The sequence below is a fragment of the Eublepharis macularius genome, chromosome 1 (assembly GCF_028583425.1).
Source record: "Eublepharis macularius isolate TG4126 chromosome 1, MPM_Emac_v1.0, whole genome shotgun sequence".
Classification (NCBI taxonomy): domain Eukaryota; kingdom Metazoa; phylum Chordata; class Lepidosauria; order Squamata; family Eublepharidae; genus Eublepharis; species Eublepharis macularius.
Window position 1 is genome coordinate 12727011 of NC_072790.1, and position 20226 is coordinate 12747236.

The 20226-nt window shown below is 41.7% G+C and overlaps 1 protein-coding gene across 1 annotated transcript in view; it reads right to left on the reverse strand.

Moving 5' to 3' along the window:
* LOC129332806 (protein broad-minded-like) overlaps positions 1 to 20226 on the reverse strand; it is a 152470-nt gene that overhangs the window by 106508 nt on the left and 25736 nt on the right. The window contains exons 14-18 of the mRNA XM_054984072.1: positions 19160 to 19249; positions 18816 to 18958; positions 5975 to 6105; positions 2780 to 2981; positions 2203 to 2285 (exon numbers count right to left, since the gene is read on the reverse strand). Of these exons, the coding sequence (XP_054840047.1) occupies positions 2203 to 2285; positions 2780 to 2981; positions 5975 to 6105; positions 18816 to 18958; positions 19160 to 19249 (649 nt within the window). The remainder of the gene's footprint in view (positions 1 to 2202; positions 2286 to 2779; positions 2982 to 5974; positions 6106 to 18815; positions 18959 to 19159; positions 19250 to 20226) is intronic.

The window sequence follows — 20226 nt, forward strand, 5'->3', positions numbered from 1 at the left end:
CCAAATGCATTGCTACGTCTGGAGACAGGCACTGTCAGAGCAGAAGCTCAGGTGTGTGCCTTGCCTCTTTAAATGATTGGCTTAAGATCAGCTGTTTCGGGCAAGGCTTGACCCCGCTGCTCCTTCAGGATGAACATCAATCTGAATGGCTTAAGACAGTCCTTTGCAAACTTGCGAGCCTAGGCTTTGCACCTTCCATGGATTTTGATCAGGCAAAACAGGCTATAAAACAAAGGATATTGGACACTGAACTTCAGCTTGATTTAGGGAGGGTCCCTACTTTTTTGTCCCCTATGAACACCAAATATATAGACAAGCCGGCTGCCAATCTGTCCCTCTCGGAAGTGCATAGTCACAGGGGGGCCTTTACACTTGCAAGGTGTGCTGCACTCCCCTCTGCTGTTTTAGGCCATTTCCACATGCTGTTAAAGCGACAGGCTACTTACTGAATGCTGGCGGGTTTTTCCACAGATTCCAGACGCCTCCGATTTCAAAGCGGAAGCAGGCAGTTTGGCTTTTGTTTGTTCAGCACAGGAAAGAGTGGGAAATCCCGTTCTCACAAAAGACGCTGAACAAACAAAAGTGAAACTGCCTGCTTCCACTTTGAAATCGGAGGCATCTGGAATCTGTGGGAAAAAACTCCAGCATTCAGTAAGTAGCCGGTCGCTTTAACAGCATGTGGAAACAGGCTTAGATGGGCGGTTTAACAGAATTCCCTATGAGAAAAGGCTTTGCCCCTGCAATGAAGGAGAAATTGAGACTGCTGATCACGTTCTTCTATGTTGTCCCTTCTATCAAGATGCTCGCATCAAGCCCATTACTCCTTTGATCAATAGCATTCCTGGAAGAACAAGCTTGGAATATGCTAAGCTACTTCTAGAAGATGGAAATCCGACAACTACAGCTTCAGTTGCAAAATTTTGTGGAACAGCCTATAGATCTGTCAAATGCTCTCATTATCAGGGTTTATGTAAATACCACCCTTTTATATTACTGTTTTAATTAACTATTTTAATTTTGTGCTATTTTTGCTAATAATTTTAACTCTGTAATTTTGCAGTATTTTTTCTATGCTAGTCTTTGACCATATAATAAATTTGAATTTGAATTTAAATAATACTCCCCCACGGTCAACAAAAGTGCCATTTCCCTAGTGTATATGCTATTACTGAGGAAGAGTTTTTTATTTTTTTATTTTTTATGTCATTTATAGTCCACCTTTCTCACTGAGACTCAAGGCAGATTACACAGTATGAGATTAGTACAATCAGTATCAAGTACATTTCAATACAATATCAAGGACATTTCCATAAACGATGCCATAGGGTAAATAGATACAAGTTCAAAAGACATAGTATCAGCAAGAATCTAATACAGAGTAGAAAAAATACTGAAGCAGAACATAATTATGTTATATACTACACCCATTTGAAAAATCTCCTGCAGTAACATACTACTTTTTCTTTTGTGGAATAATTACTGCAAAGTTTATTCTTAAAATAGTAACTGTTCTGTAGCTTGACAGTAAAATAAATATTTCATCACTTCATATTGTAAACAGTCACTGGATACTGACAAAAATGCCCCAAAAAGTTGTTGTGGAGAATATTTTTAATATCATTGGTGAGGAACAATAGTAGTTTTATTTAATGTTCATATATACTAAACACTGTGAGGTCTATATTAATTTTCCAATAAGTCTTGGATAGACTAATGGCAGCATACAAAAATTAAACAGTGTGTAGCCTATTCATTTTAATCTCACATCATTATTATGGAAAAATTATGCCAGTAAGTAACCAATAGAGAAGGACACAGCCTAGCCAAGTGTTTAATAAGAAAAAGCACAAATCATTTGATCAACCCATTAACAATATCACTCTTAGTTACCAGACAGCAGCAGTAAGGCCTTTGTCGGGAACAACTGACAATGCCAGATCTTAAACGACACAACAAAGAAGAGGAGACAGGATAAACAGGGAAAAAATACGAATTAACTCCAGGCACACATACTTAAGGATTAGTTAAAGAGTTATGTCAAAGGCTTCAGAGGAAAGGTCAGTTTTGAAACTAAAAAGCTCTTGAAATACTCCACGTACCTAATAATAACCAAGACACTTTGTCAGAGAATATTTTCAATTTTAAAATGTCTTCTAAATTCTATGTATGCAAATGTACGTCTGAATATAAAATAGTACTTACGAACTCTGTGATTCTTGATTTACTGATGAAATACAGTCTGTCCCAACTATAGGAGTAGAAATTCTTTCTGAAAGTAAATTAGTCTGTAAAAAATAAAAGTAAAAACTGAATAAAATCTAGACTACCACATTAGTATTTGACCAACAAAAACATAGCATGCTGCTTATATTTAAGTATGTCATCATAAAGTAATTCTCTGGACATTTTATGGAAATTAATCTTCATTCAAAATCTGCTAATAAAACCTTGCAAGGATCAGTGTCTACTCAGGGAATCTTTACACTCTATACTAATTAGTAAACTCATACCAATATACTGTTTGCAAGGATGAACTTGCTCATGTAGTTGAAAACCAAGGCTAATCAAAGCTCCTTGCACTATATACATGCAGCAGAAAAGACATCTGTAACTTTCACTTAATACAGGGAAATATCCAGCGTTGTGTTAAACACAGATTTATGTTTTAAGGTATCACCTCCGTTGTATAAAACATTACTATTTCACGATGGAAAATACCAAGCAGGGATAAATACATTTATTTGTATATTTGCACATTTAGGCATAAGGATATGATTACCTTTTTCCAAGCTTCTACTATACATTCATGTAAACAATAAGGCAGAAGCACCTCTAAACCTTCACAGGTACTATACATCTGTTGGCAAACGAAGATGAAAGCACTTCTGAGGACTGGCAACATCTCAGACCCAGACAAGACTGAAATATCTTCATCCAGAAGCTTCTTTGTAAATTGAACTATTGTATGTGCACCCCTCAGGCTACAAACAATGCAAAAAAAATTAAAAGTAGCTTATTCACTTGGCAAAATTAATATAATAAAAAACATTTTTAGTTAGTCATTATAACGGTAAATGCATCCTCTGTCATTCAAGATGTCTGCAACTTGTTCAGGAAAAAGACTTAATGAACGTATTTATCAAAATCAACTTTTTTTTCCCCATTCGACCACCTGTTTTATTTATTTAGCAAAATACCTAGTTAGCAAAATCACCAACAGCTTACTAGGCAGCCCTCCCAAAGGGTATCATTTTTTAAACATAAAACCACACGAGGAATATTTTGTATGGAAAACTAAACATCAGATATCTATGCAATGTCATACAAGGTACTGGATGCAATGTCAGTACAAGCCATACAGAATATGAAATCATAAGGTTAACTTTAAAAAAAAAAAGAATGTGCATATACATAAGACTTTTTAAAATGCTACAGCACTGGATATCATTCATTTATACTGATTGCTAAATAGGTAAGGCCATATGGCCTGTCGATTTCTGTTTCTCCTTTTGTCGAAGTCTGGAGGACTTGGAACTATTTCAATTTGTCATATTAGTTATATCTGACGTTAAAAATCTGTGACCTTCTTATCTGCCTGTCTTAAGTCTGAGCTTAGTGTGGTATCAGAAAGGGCTCACCTCACAGGATGCTGAATCTGTAGTATAACAAGAATACAAAGGTCTATTTTATACAGAACAAAAAGATTGCTATACATGGGGATGTTGTAATGTTAAGACAGACTATTCTAGCTGTTCTCGTAGAATACACAGTACAAAAATCAAAGCTTTCCTAAGGTCACACATGGATAAGGAAAGAATAAATGAAAGAGGAATTTTTAGAAAATATGATGGAAGTCAGAGCGATTGTTCTATTTTCTCCAATAGGACTGAGAGAATTTCCACTAGGAACACAACATTAGATATAGGAGATTTAGCTTGCGTCTCTCAAAAAGTCCATCTTCTCACTCTTGCTGTTCACCATATCATGTTACTAATTTATGCTATCTGGAGTTTAAGAGAATGCTGGTGACATCCAGTACTACATTTCATTATCCGAGGGAATATATACTGCGTACCATCCATTGCTTAACGTAGTTGGGTAGTTTCTATGGGTAGTTTCTATGTTGTTTAATACGTCAGTCTTATAATTTCTTATGATCTGATTCAGCATCTCTTCCACTTGCATTGGATTTCTGCTGGTTTAAATCTTTACACATTTGCACTTATGTATCCTATTATGTTGTTTATTGAAATGTCTTTGAAACTGACTATACCGGCTCACATTGAGTTTCAGTGAAAAAGGTGGACTCTAACATTAAAATAAAATAAAAACGCAGCTCTTTATGTACTAAACCAGTGATGGCGAACCTATGGCACGCGTGCCACAGCTGGCACGCAGAGCCCTCTCTGTGGGCACGCGAGCCAAGTCGCCAATCGCTAGGTCCAGGGCTCATTTGGAGGGGGAACGCCTGGAACAGCGTTCCAGTAGCTCTGAGCAGAGATCACATGGGGTTTGGCCCTGCCCACGTGATTCCTTTTCCTCAAGGCTGCCTCCCTGCTGCCCATTTCTTTAGCAGCAGGAAGCAGAGGCAGCAGCCGGGCTGCTGGGGCTGGCTTTCTAAAGAAGGGCAAACTGCTTTGATGTAACTTGCTTCACTTTCAGTCGTGGCTCTTGAGTGAGTGAGTGAGTGAGTGAGAGAGAGAGAGAGAGAGGGAGAGAGAGAGAGAGATGTTAATTAGTTGGGACAACTGTATGAGTTGTTTTTTCTTAACTAAAACCTCAGTATTCAGGTTTAATTGCAGTGTTGGCACTTTGAAATAAATAAGTTGGTTTTGTGTTGCAGTTTGGGCACTCGGGCTCAAAAAGGTTCGCCACCACTGTACTAAACCAGTGCTTAGTAGTTGTAGTCAAGTAGACAAGGGAAAACACGTTTCAGGACAGCCAATATAGTAGAAAAGAATAATTTGCCAATGTTAAACAGAGTAAGTTTCGCAGATTATGGTAAGAGTTTAGGGGTGCTATTGGACCCACCCTTGTTAACTTTGTTTGGGGTGGGGGAGAGGGTTTGATCAGAGTGTCTTCTTTCTATTACATTTGCTCTTAAATTGCCTCCCTGTCTGACCTCACTACATTGCTCTATGCTACCATAACCTCTAGGCTGGACTATTATAAGGTACTCTACATGGAGCTGTCCTAAAAGAAATCTTGGTAATTCATTCAGTGCAGCATGTGACTGCTTGTTTTAACAAGGATGTTACAGTTCGTGCCTATTCTGAAACAACTACAATGACTGCTTCCAGGCTCAATTCAGGGGACTGGTTTTTCTAAAGCCATTCACAGCCTGGGACCTACATATCTGAAGAACCACATCTTATTATTTAATAAGCCGTTCTCCGTTATGGTTTTGTAGAATGGCTTGCCAAAAGAGGTTATGAGGACAGTTCTATTCCTAGTTTTTAGGATGGCTTACAAGACTGTCTTGATTCAACTTTAAAAGGTTAAGATTGTTAAGCTTCCTCGTCTTTAGAGTGACCATATAGTTGCTGATTTTTTTATAATCTTAATCATCATGTCATTTTATTGATTAGTATTTACTTAAGTATGGTGACGGACTTATGGCGTGGTTTGTACTCTAAATAGCACACTGATTCTGAGTAAAGTAAAATAAAAATGTTTGAATGAAATAAATAAAAAAGCCACAATTTTAAAACCAATTACTGGACATACAGTAAGCCCAGAAATACAGAAATATTGTCAGTGATAAAAGATTTTAAGATAGCACACCAAGGATGAGCTGAAACATGGTATGACTACAGGTTTAGCCCATCTGAATATGCAATGGAGTACGTAAGCTATTTACTTAAGGATTCAAATAGCAGCAGCCATACACAGAATGCATTATTGCTATAGCAAACTATCATCGTATCTTGCTATTTCATAAAATTGTTTTAGTTATTTCAGGATGAATTTTTACCTTCTCCTGTCTGTGGCAGAGGGCTTTTCACCTCCATAAAGAAGAAGCGAAAGTCCATCATCGACAGCAGCAATCCTCGCCAAAATATCAGCTATATGTACTAAAGTCGTTTCCCGGCAATTCAGATGCACCTATATATATTTAAGAACAACTCTGATGATCAATGGACTGAGGATCTCTTCTGCAGCCCTTGTACAACCGAAGTATAAGATGACAAAATCAGGAATTCTTATAGTAAATCAAGAATGTGTCAATGAAATCGAGGTGTTTCTGTCAATGTGTTTCTGAGACAATTGGAAAAGTTCCACTAACTAAATGAAACTGATATTACCGTAAGTATCAAATTATTGTCATTTCTCCTTTCCCTCACTAAATGTATGCACTGAAGTTGTCAACTCTTGTTCAGAAGTATTCCTTAATTTCACTCCCTCTCTGCTCTTTCTCAAAAATCCAAGTTTAATTCTTAATAATAGCTTCTGTAACTTTTTTTTTAAAAAAAAATGTATTGGATTAGAAATATTTTAATATCCATTACAATCAATTTCCTTTAAATATTCCAATTCTAACCCCCTCCCTTTCCCCCCCTTTTGATGACTTCCAACAGTTTTCCAACCCCTTATCTATTTTCCCCTACTCATTTCAAACTTATTTCACCTATTAAACATATACTTTCACTCTCTTCTAAGCTTATCTATTATATCACAGTGCTATCTCTATTTCCCTTCCCATTTGACTTAACAACTAAATAATACATTTCCGGCATATATTCTTCAATAATCATTTTAGTAGCCTGTACTCTATCTTACTCATTCTGGTCTCGTCTATATAGGACAAACAATTTGTCCCTCGTTATACATAGCTTTAAGTACATTATAAACATTGCATACCTTCAATATAAGTCAATCAGTTTAACTTCATACTGTTTTAATTATCTAATTTCTCCATTATGCAACTCTATCAGAAATAGTCAGTCACTTTAACCCATATATACACATTCAGCATAAGTCAATCAACTTGACCCATATTCTGTATGCTACTGTATATTTTCCCCTCCTTTCTTATATTCATTCATTTTAATTATATAAATTCTCCATTATACCATTATCTGCCAGCGATGAAATTAATTAGTTTCTGTCCTTATAGATCTTATAATAACACCACTATTACTTAATACTATATATAGTAGTCAAATAGAATAATTGCTTAGAAATTTTCAATTAACTCTCCCCCCCCCCCCCCGGTATAGTCACTTCTCTCTTCTTTTGTTGTATTTCAGTAATTTCCAAACTGCCACAGTTCTCCTCCCACCTCCCATTTTTTCACCAAGTACTGTTTCAACTTCTCCCAATCCGTGTTAAACTGTCCTAGATCAAGGTCTCTCAATTTTCTTGTCATTTTATCCATCTCCGCCATGTACAGCAATTTGTAAATCCAGTCCTCAATAGTTGGCACTTCTTGTACTTTCCACTTTTGCACGTACAAAAGTCTGGCCGCTGCTGTCATGTAAAATAACAATGTCCTGTATTGTGCTGGAATATCCTCCATTCCCAAGTTCAGTAGCAGGAGTTCTGGGTTCTTATTCACTTGAAATTGTAAAATCTCACTTATTACTCTTATTATTTCCCCCCAGTACTGCCTAGCTACCTCACAAGTCCACCACATGTGATACAAAGATCCCTCATGCTTTTTACATTTCCAGCATTTGTTAGACGTATTCAAATTCCCTAGCGCAATTTTCTTTGGTGTCAAATACCAACGATAAATCATTTTATAGACATTCTCTTTAATATTGGTGCATGTCGTGATCTTCAACGTATTTTTCCACAAGTATTCCCACGCCTCCATTGTTATTTCTTTATTAAAGTTTATAGCCCACTTCACCATTTGCACTTTAACTGTCTCATCTACAGTGTACCATTTTAGTAACAACTTGTAGACCTTAGAGATTTCCTTTTTGTTTTCTTGTAAAATTACTTCCTCTAATTCCGAGTTCTCCATTCTTATCCCTCCCTTTGCACAGTCCGAGTTGTAAAGATCTCTAATCTGTCTATATTGAAACCAATCATAATTTGAAGACAACTCTTCTTGCATCTTTATTCTTAATTTAGAAAGGTCTGTTCGTGTTATTTCCTTGTATGTTAAACATTGTTGTTCATTGTCAACAGTTCTCGGGTCTATTACTTCATAAGGAACCACCCAAGAGGGAGTTCCTTCCTGTAGGTAATTTCTATACTTCTTCCAAATTGTGAAGAGGCTTCTACGGATGTAATGGTGCAAAAACATAAAGTCTGCTTTTACTTTTTCATACCACAGATATGCATGCCATCCAAATATTTTTTTATATCCCTCTAAGGCCAGTAATTTGCGATTTTTCAAAGTCATCCAATCTTTCAACCACACCAAGCAGATTGCATCATGGTAAAGTCTTAGACTGGGCAGTTGCATTCCACCTCTCTCTCTTGCGTCCTGTAATACTTTCATTTTCACCCGAGGCTTCCTGCCTGCCCAAACAAAATCCGATATTTTCCTCTGCCATTTTTCAAACTGCTTAGAATCCCGGATGATTGGTATTGTCTGTAACAAAAACATCACTCTTGGCAACACATTCATCTTGATTACTGCAATTCTTCCCAACCATGACAAATTCAATCTATTCCATTTAATCAGATCTTTCTTCTTGAATAGGTCTATATTTTTTGCAGTCAGTTCAATTCCCAAGTATTTCACCTTACTTGTTACTTCACAATCTGTTATTTCCGTTAATAACTGTTGTTTTTCTTTAGTCATATTTTTACATAGTATCTTAGACTTCTTTTTATTTACATAAAAACCTGCCAAATCTCCAAATTCTTTGATTTTTTCTATTACCTTTGGCATATTCTCAATCGGATCTTCCACAATTAACATTATATCATCTGCAAATGCTCTGACCTTATAGGAAAAGTCTTTTATTTTTATTCCACGGATCGCATTATCTTCTCGAATCTGTATCATCAAAATTTCCAAAACTAAAATGAACAACAATGGAGACAACGGGCAACCTTGTCTTGTACCTTTGCCAATAGTCAGTTTTTTGGTCAACTCTTCATTCACCACAATTGCTGCACTCTGGTCTCTATAGATTTCTTTCACTGCTCTTATGAATCTTTCTCCCATTTGCAGCTGTTCCATAGTGGCAAACAAAGTCCCAGTTCAAATTGTCAAATGCTTTTTCAGCATCCACAAAGAAGAAACCAACCTTCTTGTCACACCGCTTGTCGTAATATTCAATAGCATTTATAATTGTCCTTAAATTGTCTCTGATTTGTCTATTCGGTAAAAAACCAGCTTGTTCTTCTCCAATAACTTCGGATAACCATCCCTTTACTCTTTCTGCCAAGATCTTCGCAAAGATCTTATAGTCATTATTAAGTAAGGAAATTGGTCTATAATTTTTAACATTAGTCAAGTCTTGTCCTTCTTTGGGGATCAATGATATATTAGCTTCACTCCAAGTATCTGGAATTCTTTGATCTCTCAAAACACCATTGATCACTTCTTTTAGGAATGGTACCAGTTCATTGACCATTACCTTATAAAATTTAGCTGTAAGTCCATCAGGTCCTGGCGCCTTTCCCCGGTTTGTTGACTGAACTGCCTTTCTTATCTACTCCTCTGTTACTTCACTATTCAATTTGTCTCTCCAATCTTCCGAAATTGCTGGAAGCTTCATTTTCCCCAAATATGACGCTATTGAGTCTTTATTCACTTCTTTTTTATTGTACAGTTTAGCGTAAAATTTATAAAAAGCTCTGCCAATAGCAGTCTGTTCCAAATATACTTTATTGTCCTCACATATTTTATTTATTGTCTTCTTCTCCTTTCTCTTCTTCAATTGCCATGCCAGGTATTTCCCAGGTTTGTTTGCACCTTCAAACGACTTTTGATTCATTCTCTTAAGGTTCCATTCCAGTTCTTTGTTATTCATTGCCGTCAGCTGCTCTTGAAGGATTTTAATATCCTGATAAATTTTCTTTTTCCCTGGTCTTTTCTTTAAATGTATTTCTTTGGCTTTTATTTTTTCCATAATCTCCTGTCTCTTCTCCTCTCTTTTTTTCCTGGCTCTTCCATTTAAGTCCATTAATATGCCTCTAATTACTGCTTTGTAGGTGTCGCATACCTTATTGGTTGGTACTTCTCGATTCATGTTGTACTGTATGAAGAACTTAGTTTCCCTTCTCAACATCTCCAGATTTTCTCCTTCTTGTAACAAGTCCTCATTTATTCTCCATCCTTTCCTCTTAGTTCTTTTCCCAAACTTCCACATAATTGGATTATGATCTGAGCCTACCATAGGCATTATTTCCACATCCTTAGTCCAAAGCACTGTCCTTTGAGGCCCAGATCATGTCAATTTGTGATAAAGTGGAGTGTCTTGCGGAGAAAAATGTATATTGTCTGCCTTTGGGATTCTGTATTCTCCATACATCTTCCAAAGTTTCCTGTTGCATTAACGCAAAAAAAGTCTTTGGTAATAGTCCTCTTTGCTTTTGTGCAATGTTGATTTTTTATCCTGCTCCAAATTTGTGACTCCATTGAAGTCTCCTGCAAGAATTATCTGGTCATAAGAAAGTTCGTCTAATTGCTTCTTCAAGTCCTCAAAGAAGCTCTCTTTTGTACCATTAGGTGCATAAATTCCAATCACCAACACTTTCTTTAAATTCCATGTACATTCCACTGCTAAAAATCTGGCTTCCACATCTCTAATCACTAACTTTGGCTGTAGCTCCTCTTTCAAATATAATACCACTCCCCTTTTTTTCTTTGTTGAGGCCGCTACAAAATCATTGCCCAGTTTGCTCGATTTAAGATATTTTACATCCTGTTTTCTAATATGAGTCTCTTGTAAACAAACAATATCACATTTCTGTTTTAATAGCCAGTGGAAAATACTTTTTCTCTTATTGGGTGAATTAAGTCCATTTACATTCCACGATAAAACTTTACATTCCATATTCATGGCCTTGTTGTTGGTAAGTCCTTTTCATTGTCCCTCAAAAACTTTTCCATTTCAAATTCAGATCTGATGCGCTTTTTCACTCCTCCAAACTCAAATGACAATCCTTCCAGCAATTCCCATCTGTACCTTATTTTCATGTCCTTCAAAATTTGGACTAAGGCTTTGTATTTTTTCTGGTCAAGCAACACCGATCTGGGTGACTCCTTCATAATAATAACCGTCTTGCCATTAACCTCCAATGGGTCTTGAAATTGCTTACTTACAATCATTTCTCTTATATTTCTAGTCGTAAATTGCACAATCACATCTCTTGGTAGTTTCCTCTGGGTCGCAAATCTTGAATTTATGCGATACACCACATCTAGGATAGCCACAATTTCCTCCTCCTCCTTCCCCAGGTATTCAGCTAACACCTCAACAATTTGTTCTTGGGCTGTCTTTCCCTCTACCTCCAGCAAGCCACGAAACCTCAGCTGCTTCTCCATATACTTGCTCTCCGCAACAGCCATTCTTCCCCTCATCACCCTCATCTCCGTTCGTTGCGTATCTGAGAGATTCTCCACCGCCTTCTCCACTACATTAACTTTTTGTTGTGCTGCTTGCAAATCATTTTGTATTGTTTCCATTCCCTTCTTCACTTCTGCCAGTTCATTTTTTACTGTCTCCTTAACCTCTTTAACCTCTTTCACCAACTCCTGTTTTGTCTCTTTCAGTTCCCTTAACATTTCCATAAATTTTTTGTCCAAATTCTCTATAGCCATTTGCCACTCTTTCTTCGACATTGTGGGGCTTGACTTACCTCGCTCCCACGAGTCTGCTCGTTTCCTTAACTCCGTGGCGCTTGGCTTAGTGTCCTTCTAGTTTAATTTGAATGTCCCGGTTTCATAAAGAAAAAAAAACGTTTAAAGAGTCCAAAATGTCGGGCGTCTTTTCTCTATGGTTTTTCTGTAGTTTTTGTAATCCAATATGGCTTACTTCCTCTTCTGCTGAAGTCGGGACTCTTCCCTTTTCAAAAATGGCGATTCCCTTCTTCCTGTCTTCGGGTAAGGGCCGTCTCTCTCCAGCAGCTCTATCCCTGTTACACACTTCCTGTTTCCCAACTCCCCACAGCAGCTCTCGCGATGGTAGAAACTTTCTCACAGCCTGTTATCTCCTTGCAGCCACAGGTATGGAAAACAATAGTCCAATTTCTTTAATAACTTCATTTAGCTTAGTCCTTTTTCTAATCTATTTCTTGCCAAGTCTTCCCCTACTTATAATCAATCTGTTGCAGTTTAAAAGTCCACTTTAATACTTCATTGCTTTAAGTAATTCGTCCCGTTTCAAGAGATAGTGATCTTTACCTTTTCAAACGTCTTTCTGGGTTGTAATCACTGTTTCAATCTCAGAATCTCCTTCACCTTCTTTCCCCCTGTTGAAGCTTGGGCATGTAGGTCTTATGCCAGCCGCACTGGCTCCAGGACTGCCGCAGAGATTTAAGCCGACCTGTCTTAGGGTGGGACCTCAAGGGTCGGGAGAGAGTCCGTTGCGCAGGACCCCCCCTCGCCCGAAATCAATGCGCCCTGAGGTGCTTGAGCGTTCTATGCCTGTTCTCCGCCTGAGAACAGTTGGCCGCGAGCTTATTTGCCCCGCCGGCCGCTGAAACGGCAGCCCGGTCAGCTCTGTACTTAGAGCTGCATTAGACCTCCATGGATCCCAAACCAGAAGTGTCCAATAAAAACAGGTTTCGCTTACCGTAACTGTTGTTCATCTAGGTCTTCCGTGCAGGCACACATGGGACTGCGCACGCGCAGGCCTGCCGATACCGGAGATTTTTATAGCTCAAAGCCACCAGGGGGCGCTCTCGCCTTCCACCGCGCATGCGCGGCCATTTTCCCGCCTAAATGGACTATAGAAGGCGGAGCGCCCCACACATACCCTCAGTTCCCCTTTCGCCGCCGTACTACTCTCAATTTTACCATACAGCGGGGAAGGAGGGAGGGCATGTGTGCCTGCACGGAAGACCTAGATGAACAACAGTTACGGTAAGCGAAACCTGTTTTTCATCCACGGTCTTCCTGTGCAGTCCCACATGGGAGATTATAAAGCTTAATACCTGGGTGGAGGTGCCACAGGAAAGTCACTCAAAAATAGAATGCAACACTGCGGTGCCCACTGCAGTCTCCTTCCGGTCCAGGACGTCCAGCGCATAATGCTTGATAAAGGTATCCGCTGAAGCCCACGTCGCCGCTCTACAGATGTCATGCAGAGGAACACCTCTCAGCAGAGCCGCAGATGACGCCAAGGACCTAGTGGAATGGGCATGCACCTCCAAAGGACAAGGTAAATGAGCAGAATCATAACATGTTAAAACTGTTTGAACAACCCATCTCGCAATAGACTGAGATGTCGCTTTCTTTCCCTTCTTTTGTCCTGCAAAACAGACAAACAAATTAGAATCCAAACGAAAAGGCTTGGTACGATCCAAGTAAAAGAGAAGAGCCCTGCGCACGTCCAACGAATGGAGGGCCCTCTCCGCATCAGAAGACTGCATCGGGAAAAAAACAGGTAAGGCAATGTCCTGAGACAAATGAAACTGAGACACCACCTTAGGTAAAAAGTCAACTTTAGTCCGTAAGACCACCTTGTCCGCATGAAACTTCAAATAGGGGGGTTCTGACGAAAGCGCAGCCAATTCCCCCACCCTTCTGGCTGAAGTGATCGCCACCAAGAAAGCCACCTTCAAAGTAAGGTAGCGTAAAGTACAGGTAGCTAAAGGTTCAAAAGGTTTAGACATCAATCTAGTCAAGACTAGCGGTAAAGACCACTGAGGGACAATAGCCCGAACAGGGGGGTACAAATTATTCAGTCCTCGGAGAAACAATTTCGAAGTGTAGTGGGAGAAGACTGATTTCCTGTCTATAGGAGGATGGAATGCTGAAATTGCTGCCAAATATACTTTAACAGAACTATTGGCCAAACCCCCTAATTTAATCTCCCAAAGGAATTCCAAAACCTCAGGCAAAGAGGAAGAGAAAGGGTCCAGATTCCGGCTGCGGCACCACCCAGAAAAGCGTTCCCATTTGAACGCATAGGACTGTCTCGTGGAAAGGCGTCTAGCATTCAATAAAACATGAGCTACAGCTTCAGAAAACCCCGATTGTGAATTATCAGCCACGCTGTCAGTTTGAGTCGTTGAATGTCGTGATGCAAAACCCCGTGCCAGGACAGAAGGTCTGGAACGAGTGGCAATCTGATCGACTGCGACTGCAATCGAAGGAGAGTGTGAAACCAAGGTTGTCTCGGCCAAAAAGGGGCTATCAGTATGACCGTCGCCCCCTCCCCTTGGATTTTGCTCAGAACCCTGGCCAACAGGGGGAATGGGGGAAATGCATAACACAGAGGACCCGACCACTCGACTTGAAATGCATCCCCATCGGACCCGGGGCCTAGACCCCCCCTGGAGCAATAGCGATGGGCCTTGCGATTGTCCAGTGTGGCAAAGAGGTCCAGTTCCGGGAAACCCCACATCGAGAAGATCGGAACGAGGTACTTGTCCCGAAGAGACCATTCGTGAACATCCCGGTGTAGTCTGCTCAGCTGATCTGCTTGGAGATTCTCCACCCCCGGGATGTGTACCGCTCTCAGCCAAACCGAGTTCTGTATGGCCCAAGTCCACAGCTTCATCGCCTCGGTACAAAGGGTCGCCGATGCCGTGCCACCCTGTTTGTTGACATAAAACATTGCAGTCGTGTTGTCCGTCAACACTTGCACTGACTTGTTGCGCACGGTATCTGAAAAGGAGATCAGTGCATTTGAAATAGCCCTAAGCTCAAGGAGATTAATATGTTCCGAGCGTTCGGCCTGGGACCATGTGCCGTGAGCATAAGCACCCTCACAGTGAGCTCCCCAACCCAACAGGGAAGCATCAGTGGTTACGGACAAGTGAGTTTGACGATAGCCAAACTCCACACCCTTAAATAAATTCGCATCTGCCAACCACCATTCTAACGAGGCCACCACCCGTCGAGGGACTGATAAACGTTTGTTCTGGGAATCAGAGTTGGGAGAAAAACTGGCATTAAACCACATTTGTAATGGCCGCATGAACAGCCTGGCGAACGGAACCACAGCCGTAGTAGAGGCCAAACAACCCAAGAGAATCTGGATAAAATGAGCTGATTGAAAACGGCAGCGCTGCAGCCGAAGGACCATGCCCTTAATCCTGGCCGCCCTGTCTGAGGGCAGAAAGCCAGCATTCTTGATCCCATCCAAGACTACTCCTATAAATTGTACAGACCGTACTGGGGTCAATTTTGACTTTTTCTGATTAACGAAAAGACCTAACCTAAGACATAAATCTAAAGTCAGGGATACTTGGGTAAACACGTCATCAGCAGAACTTCCAACCAGGAGCCAATCATCCAGGTACGGGAAGATTCGACAGCCCTGCAACCTCAGATGGGCCACCACCACAGCTATACATTTCGTAAAGACCCTAGGAGCAGTAGCTAAACCAAAGGGTAAAACCCGGTACTGGTAAATTTTACCATCATAAGTAAAACGTAAATACTTCTTGTGTTCGGGAAAAATGGAGATATGGAAATAAGCGTCCTTCAAATCAAGGACAGCAAACCAGGAGTGTCTAGGTAAAAGGGTCAGAACCATTTGCAAAGTGACCATTTTAAATTTTCGAATTTTTATAAGTTTATTAAGGGCCCGTAGGTCTAAAATGGGTCGAAGACCACCATCTTTCTTTTCCACCAGAAACAGGTTAGAGTAAAAACCGAAGGGGGCAGGATCACAGGGCACCTCTTCAATTGCACCCTTCTGAATCAGGGTGGCCAATTCAGTTAAGATCTCCGTATGAGGAGGTCCGGAAGAAAAGACAGGGAGACTCAGGTAAGGTAAACTCACAAACTCAACTTTATAACCATACTGAACAATATCAGAAACCCAAACATCGGAACCGATGGACAGCCACTCCCTCCAGTAAGCATGTAGCCTGAACCCAAACATAGGCTCAGGTCCCTGTAATTGTCAGAATTGCTTCTGGGCGTGGGGGGCGTCCTTAGCCTGTTGATGCTGAGAACCAGGCTTGGGACGGTGACCTTGTCTGCGCCTGGAAAAGGATTGTTGAGGGCTCTGGTAACTCCTCTGAGACTGATACGAATACCCCTGATAAGGCTGGTACCGATATGATCTGCCCCGCTGAGAAGATCTGAAGTAAGGTCTGGCGGGATGTTGAGGAGCCTGGTGCAGAACACCATAGGACCGTGCTGTGAGACGATCCGTTCTCTTTTTCGACAGGTATTCATCTGTCTTCTCAGAAAAAAGGAGCGTTCCTTCAAAAGGTAAGTCCTCTACTTTGTTCCTCGTCTCAGGCGGGAGAGCAGTCGTGCGGAGCCACGCAAATCGCCGCAAAACCACTGCAGAGAGCAAGGAACGTGCAGACGTATCGGACAAACTCCTGCTCGTATTAATCTGGTGCCTCGAGAGGCGGGTGGCCTCCTCTTGGATGACACGCAGGAGGGTCCGCTGGTCTTCAGGGAGTTTGGGAAGGAAAGCAGCCACTTTCTTCCACAGGAAGAGCTGGTAAGCCGACATCATAGCTGCATAGTTAGCCACTTTGATGGCAAAAGCAGCAGTGTACAATTTCCTCCCTAGAGTATCAATCTTTCTACTGTCCTTGTCAGTAGGAGCCGACATGGAACCTTGTTTGCCTCTTGCCTGCATCTCCTCAGTGACTAAGGAGGAAGGAGGTGGATGGACAGCCAAGAACGGATGGTTTTCGTCCTTTGTACGATAAAGGCCTTCTACTTTTCGGTTAGTGGCGGGGATAGAAGCAGGCTTAACATTGAGCTTCTTCCACAACTCAACAAAACCATCGATCAGCGGAAAGGCTACGGAAGGAGTGGAACCTGAGTAGATATGCTGGTAGATCTTATCAGTAAATTTCGACTCCGTAGAGGTCGTTTCCAAATCCAGTGCTTTAGCCATTCGCTGAAGCAATTCATTATAGGCCCTGAAGTCGTCCGTCGGCGAAGGTTCTTCCGCTGGGCCAAGTTCAGCATCAGGTGAATCCGAAGGAGGGGACTCATAACTCCTTGGTCGGTTCCGATGGTAATCAACCTCAGAAAGGTGTGGTGTTCCATGCGAGTCGCCATAGGATCGGATCCGAAAGGAAGGAGACATCGAGTCCCTTCGAAAAGAGCGGTCCGATCGGAGCGGACTATCCCCCCATGTAGTATGAGGCCGCCCGGCCCTCACTACTGTATCGCTCCCTCGATCGGCTCCGAGTCGGGTACGGGCTGTATCTACGGCCCGATCCACTCCGATAACTCCGACCCGATCTGATGGACCCGGACTCATGGGAGGTCAAACGCGGGCGTCCCGTAGGGGTCGGGGGTTTCTCTACCGGAACCGGGTCCTCCTGGGAAGAGGTCAAGACAGGAACCGGGTCGGGATCCTTGCGCCTCTTTTCCGGTGGGTCGGAACCGAGCGCACCCGAAGGGGTCGGTAGCGGAGAGGAGAGTAACTGCTCCAGAACCGCCTTGTCCCTTTTGGAAGAATGTTTTCTCTTCTTCTTCTTCTTGTCAGAGTCGGACGGAGCGGATGGTTCTCCCGCTGTCTCCGAAGCGACTGCACCCTGAGACGGTGGAGGCGTCGGTCTTGACACCGAAGGTGTCCGGCTCCGAGACGCAGCTCGATCCAAGGCTGGTGCAGCAGATGAAGTCGAGGGCGGTCGGCTCCGAGGGAGCTTCGGAACCGATGGTGCTGGTTCCGACGCGCTCCGAACCGAGGAGGACGAGCGATCTCTCGGTCTCGACTCCGAATGACTCGGGGAAGGTAAGGCGCGAGGGGTCCTCGAGCTCACGGTTTCGGCCGGCCGAGGAGTGGATCCGGGCGCAGCAGATGGAGGTGCCTTCGCCGGAGGGTCCACAACAGACATAGCACGTTGCCACAGCGAGGCGTGCAAACGGTCCGCCCTCTCCGCCCTGGCCTTCGAAGTAAAGGCACGGCAATGTTTACAGGCCTGGGTATTATGAGTTTCCCCGAGGCAATAAAGGCAATTAGAATGGCCGTCTGACCTGGTCATCTTTCGATTACAGGAGACGCATCGTTTGAATAAAGCAGTATCCGACATCGCGAACGAGTAGAAGAGCTAAAAACCTCATCTATCGGCGGCGAAAAGGAAACTGAGGGTATGTGTGGGGCGCTCCGCCTTCTATAGTCCATTTAGGCGGGAAAATGGCCGCGCATGCGCGGTGGAAGGCGAGAGCGCCCCCTGGTGGCTTTGAGCTATAAAAATCTCCGGTATCGGCAGGCCTGCGCGTGCGCAGTCCCATGTGGGACTGCACAGGAAGACCGTGGATGAATAGCTTCTGTAACTTGATTACAGTTCAACAATACACTTTATTCCATTCTACAGCGTACAAGGAATTTATTTAAAACCGAATTTATTTAAAACACTACCAGTTTTTAACTGCATCTTCAAAATGAGACGCTTATGAAAAGGATAACCCTAATGCCCAAAGGGGTTGAATACTTTTTCCAAAATAGGCAAATACCTTGTCCCAAAAAGACGTATCTAGGCAGGGATACATGTTCTTGTATGTGGATTCTTTGCTGGGACGGGAACTGCACATTTATACCAGGTGTATACCATGTAGAACCATGAACAAGACATCCCATACTTTGCTCATTTAAGCAGTAGTTCTGTCTATCTGGCCATGCAGATTTGAACTTCCTCAGCCTACCTGTCATGTGCAAGACCCTTGTGCATAACCTCAAATGGATTATTCCCACTATATTTTTTCACAATAGTTTGATTTACATTTATTTAGAAGAAAAGCAACATACCTCTTTTTCATTCAATAAATGATTTATTGGTTGAAGAAGTGCCTCTATCACTGTATTAGTGTACAAACATTCAGTGGCACATTCTTTGCGACCACAAAGAATTCTTAGCACATCAGTAATAAGTCCAGCAGGGGAATAATTGCCTGAGAAACAAAATAAAGAGTTGTTTTAAAATATTTGAGAATGGTTTGATTTATGCAATTAGGTAAGTCACAAAAATTACTCCGTTCTCTTTATCAGAACTACTACTTTGAATTCCAGCCAGGTATCAACAGCCATTCAGCCCTCACATTGCATAATGTGTCACAATACATAAAATTAAGAATAATAAACATAAATATTACCTGTATGTACAGTAAGAGCCTCTGGGCAATTAGGGGAACAACAGATAAGTCGAATAAACATTACAACAAGGTCTGTTACAGACATCAAATCTATGAAAACCAGAGCAAGAAAATATATTAATAAATTAGCCACCATGAATAATATTTACAAACAAATTCAAGATAAACTGATGCAGTTTTCCTTAAGGTTTCTACAATTTCACAAACTGAAGCAATTCATTCAATTATTTAAATAGCCCCTTTGATTTAAATAGTTAGGACATTACTGGGAGACTTGTTCCAGATACACGACGAAAATGCTTCACAAAGTACTTCAATCCAAGGTTTATTGTTTTAAACATATACCACAAGAGAACAAAGAAAACAGTGTTGCACTTACCTGTAACTGTTGTTCGTCAAGTGTCTTCTGTGCAGGTACACACTGGACTCTGTGCAGGCGTAGGCCAGCCTTGGAGAGATTCTAAAGCTCAAAAAATCTAGAGGGCGCTCCAACCTAGCAATGTACATGTGCAGTCTTTCCCACCAACCTGCATTGAAAATCAGAGCGCCCTCTTCTTTCCCTCAGTTCTCCTGAGCTGCTGAAGAACAAAAACTGAATATTCTCACAGAGGGCAGGAGGGAGGGAATGTGTGCCTGAACAGAAGACACTCGACGAACAAGTTACAAGTAAGTGCAGTCACTGTTTTCATCATCGTCCTTCTATGCCGTCCCACATTGGGAGTATAACAAGCTACTCACCAATGAGGGAGGGTGTGAGACAGATTCATTTGAGTAGAGACTGTAGTACAGCCGCTCCAACTGCTGCATCAGCCCAAGAATTCTTGTCAAGTGAAGAGTGATGAATGCATATGCTTGCTGATGGCCAGGTGGCAGCCTGACAGATGTCTTGAAGTGAAGATCCCTGAGCGAATGCCGCTGATGAGGACTGGAATCTGGTGGAGTGTGCCTTCACAGTCACTGGGCAGGGCACCTTCACCATCTTGTATGATTGTCTGATGGCTGTGACTACCCACCTGGAGATAGATTGCTAAAACACAGGTAAACCCTTGCAGGGACCATCATAACAA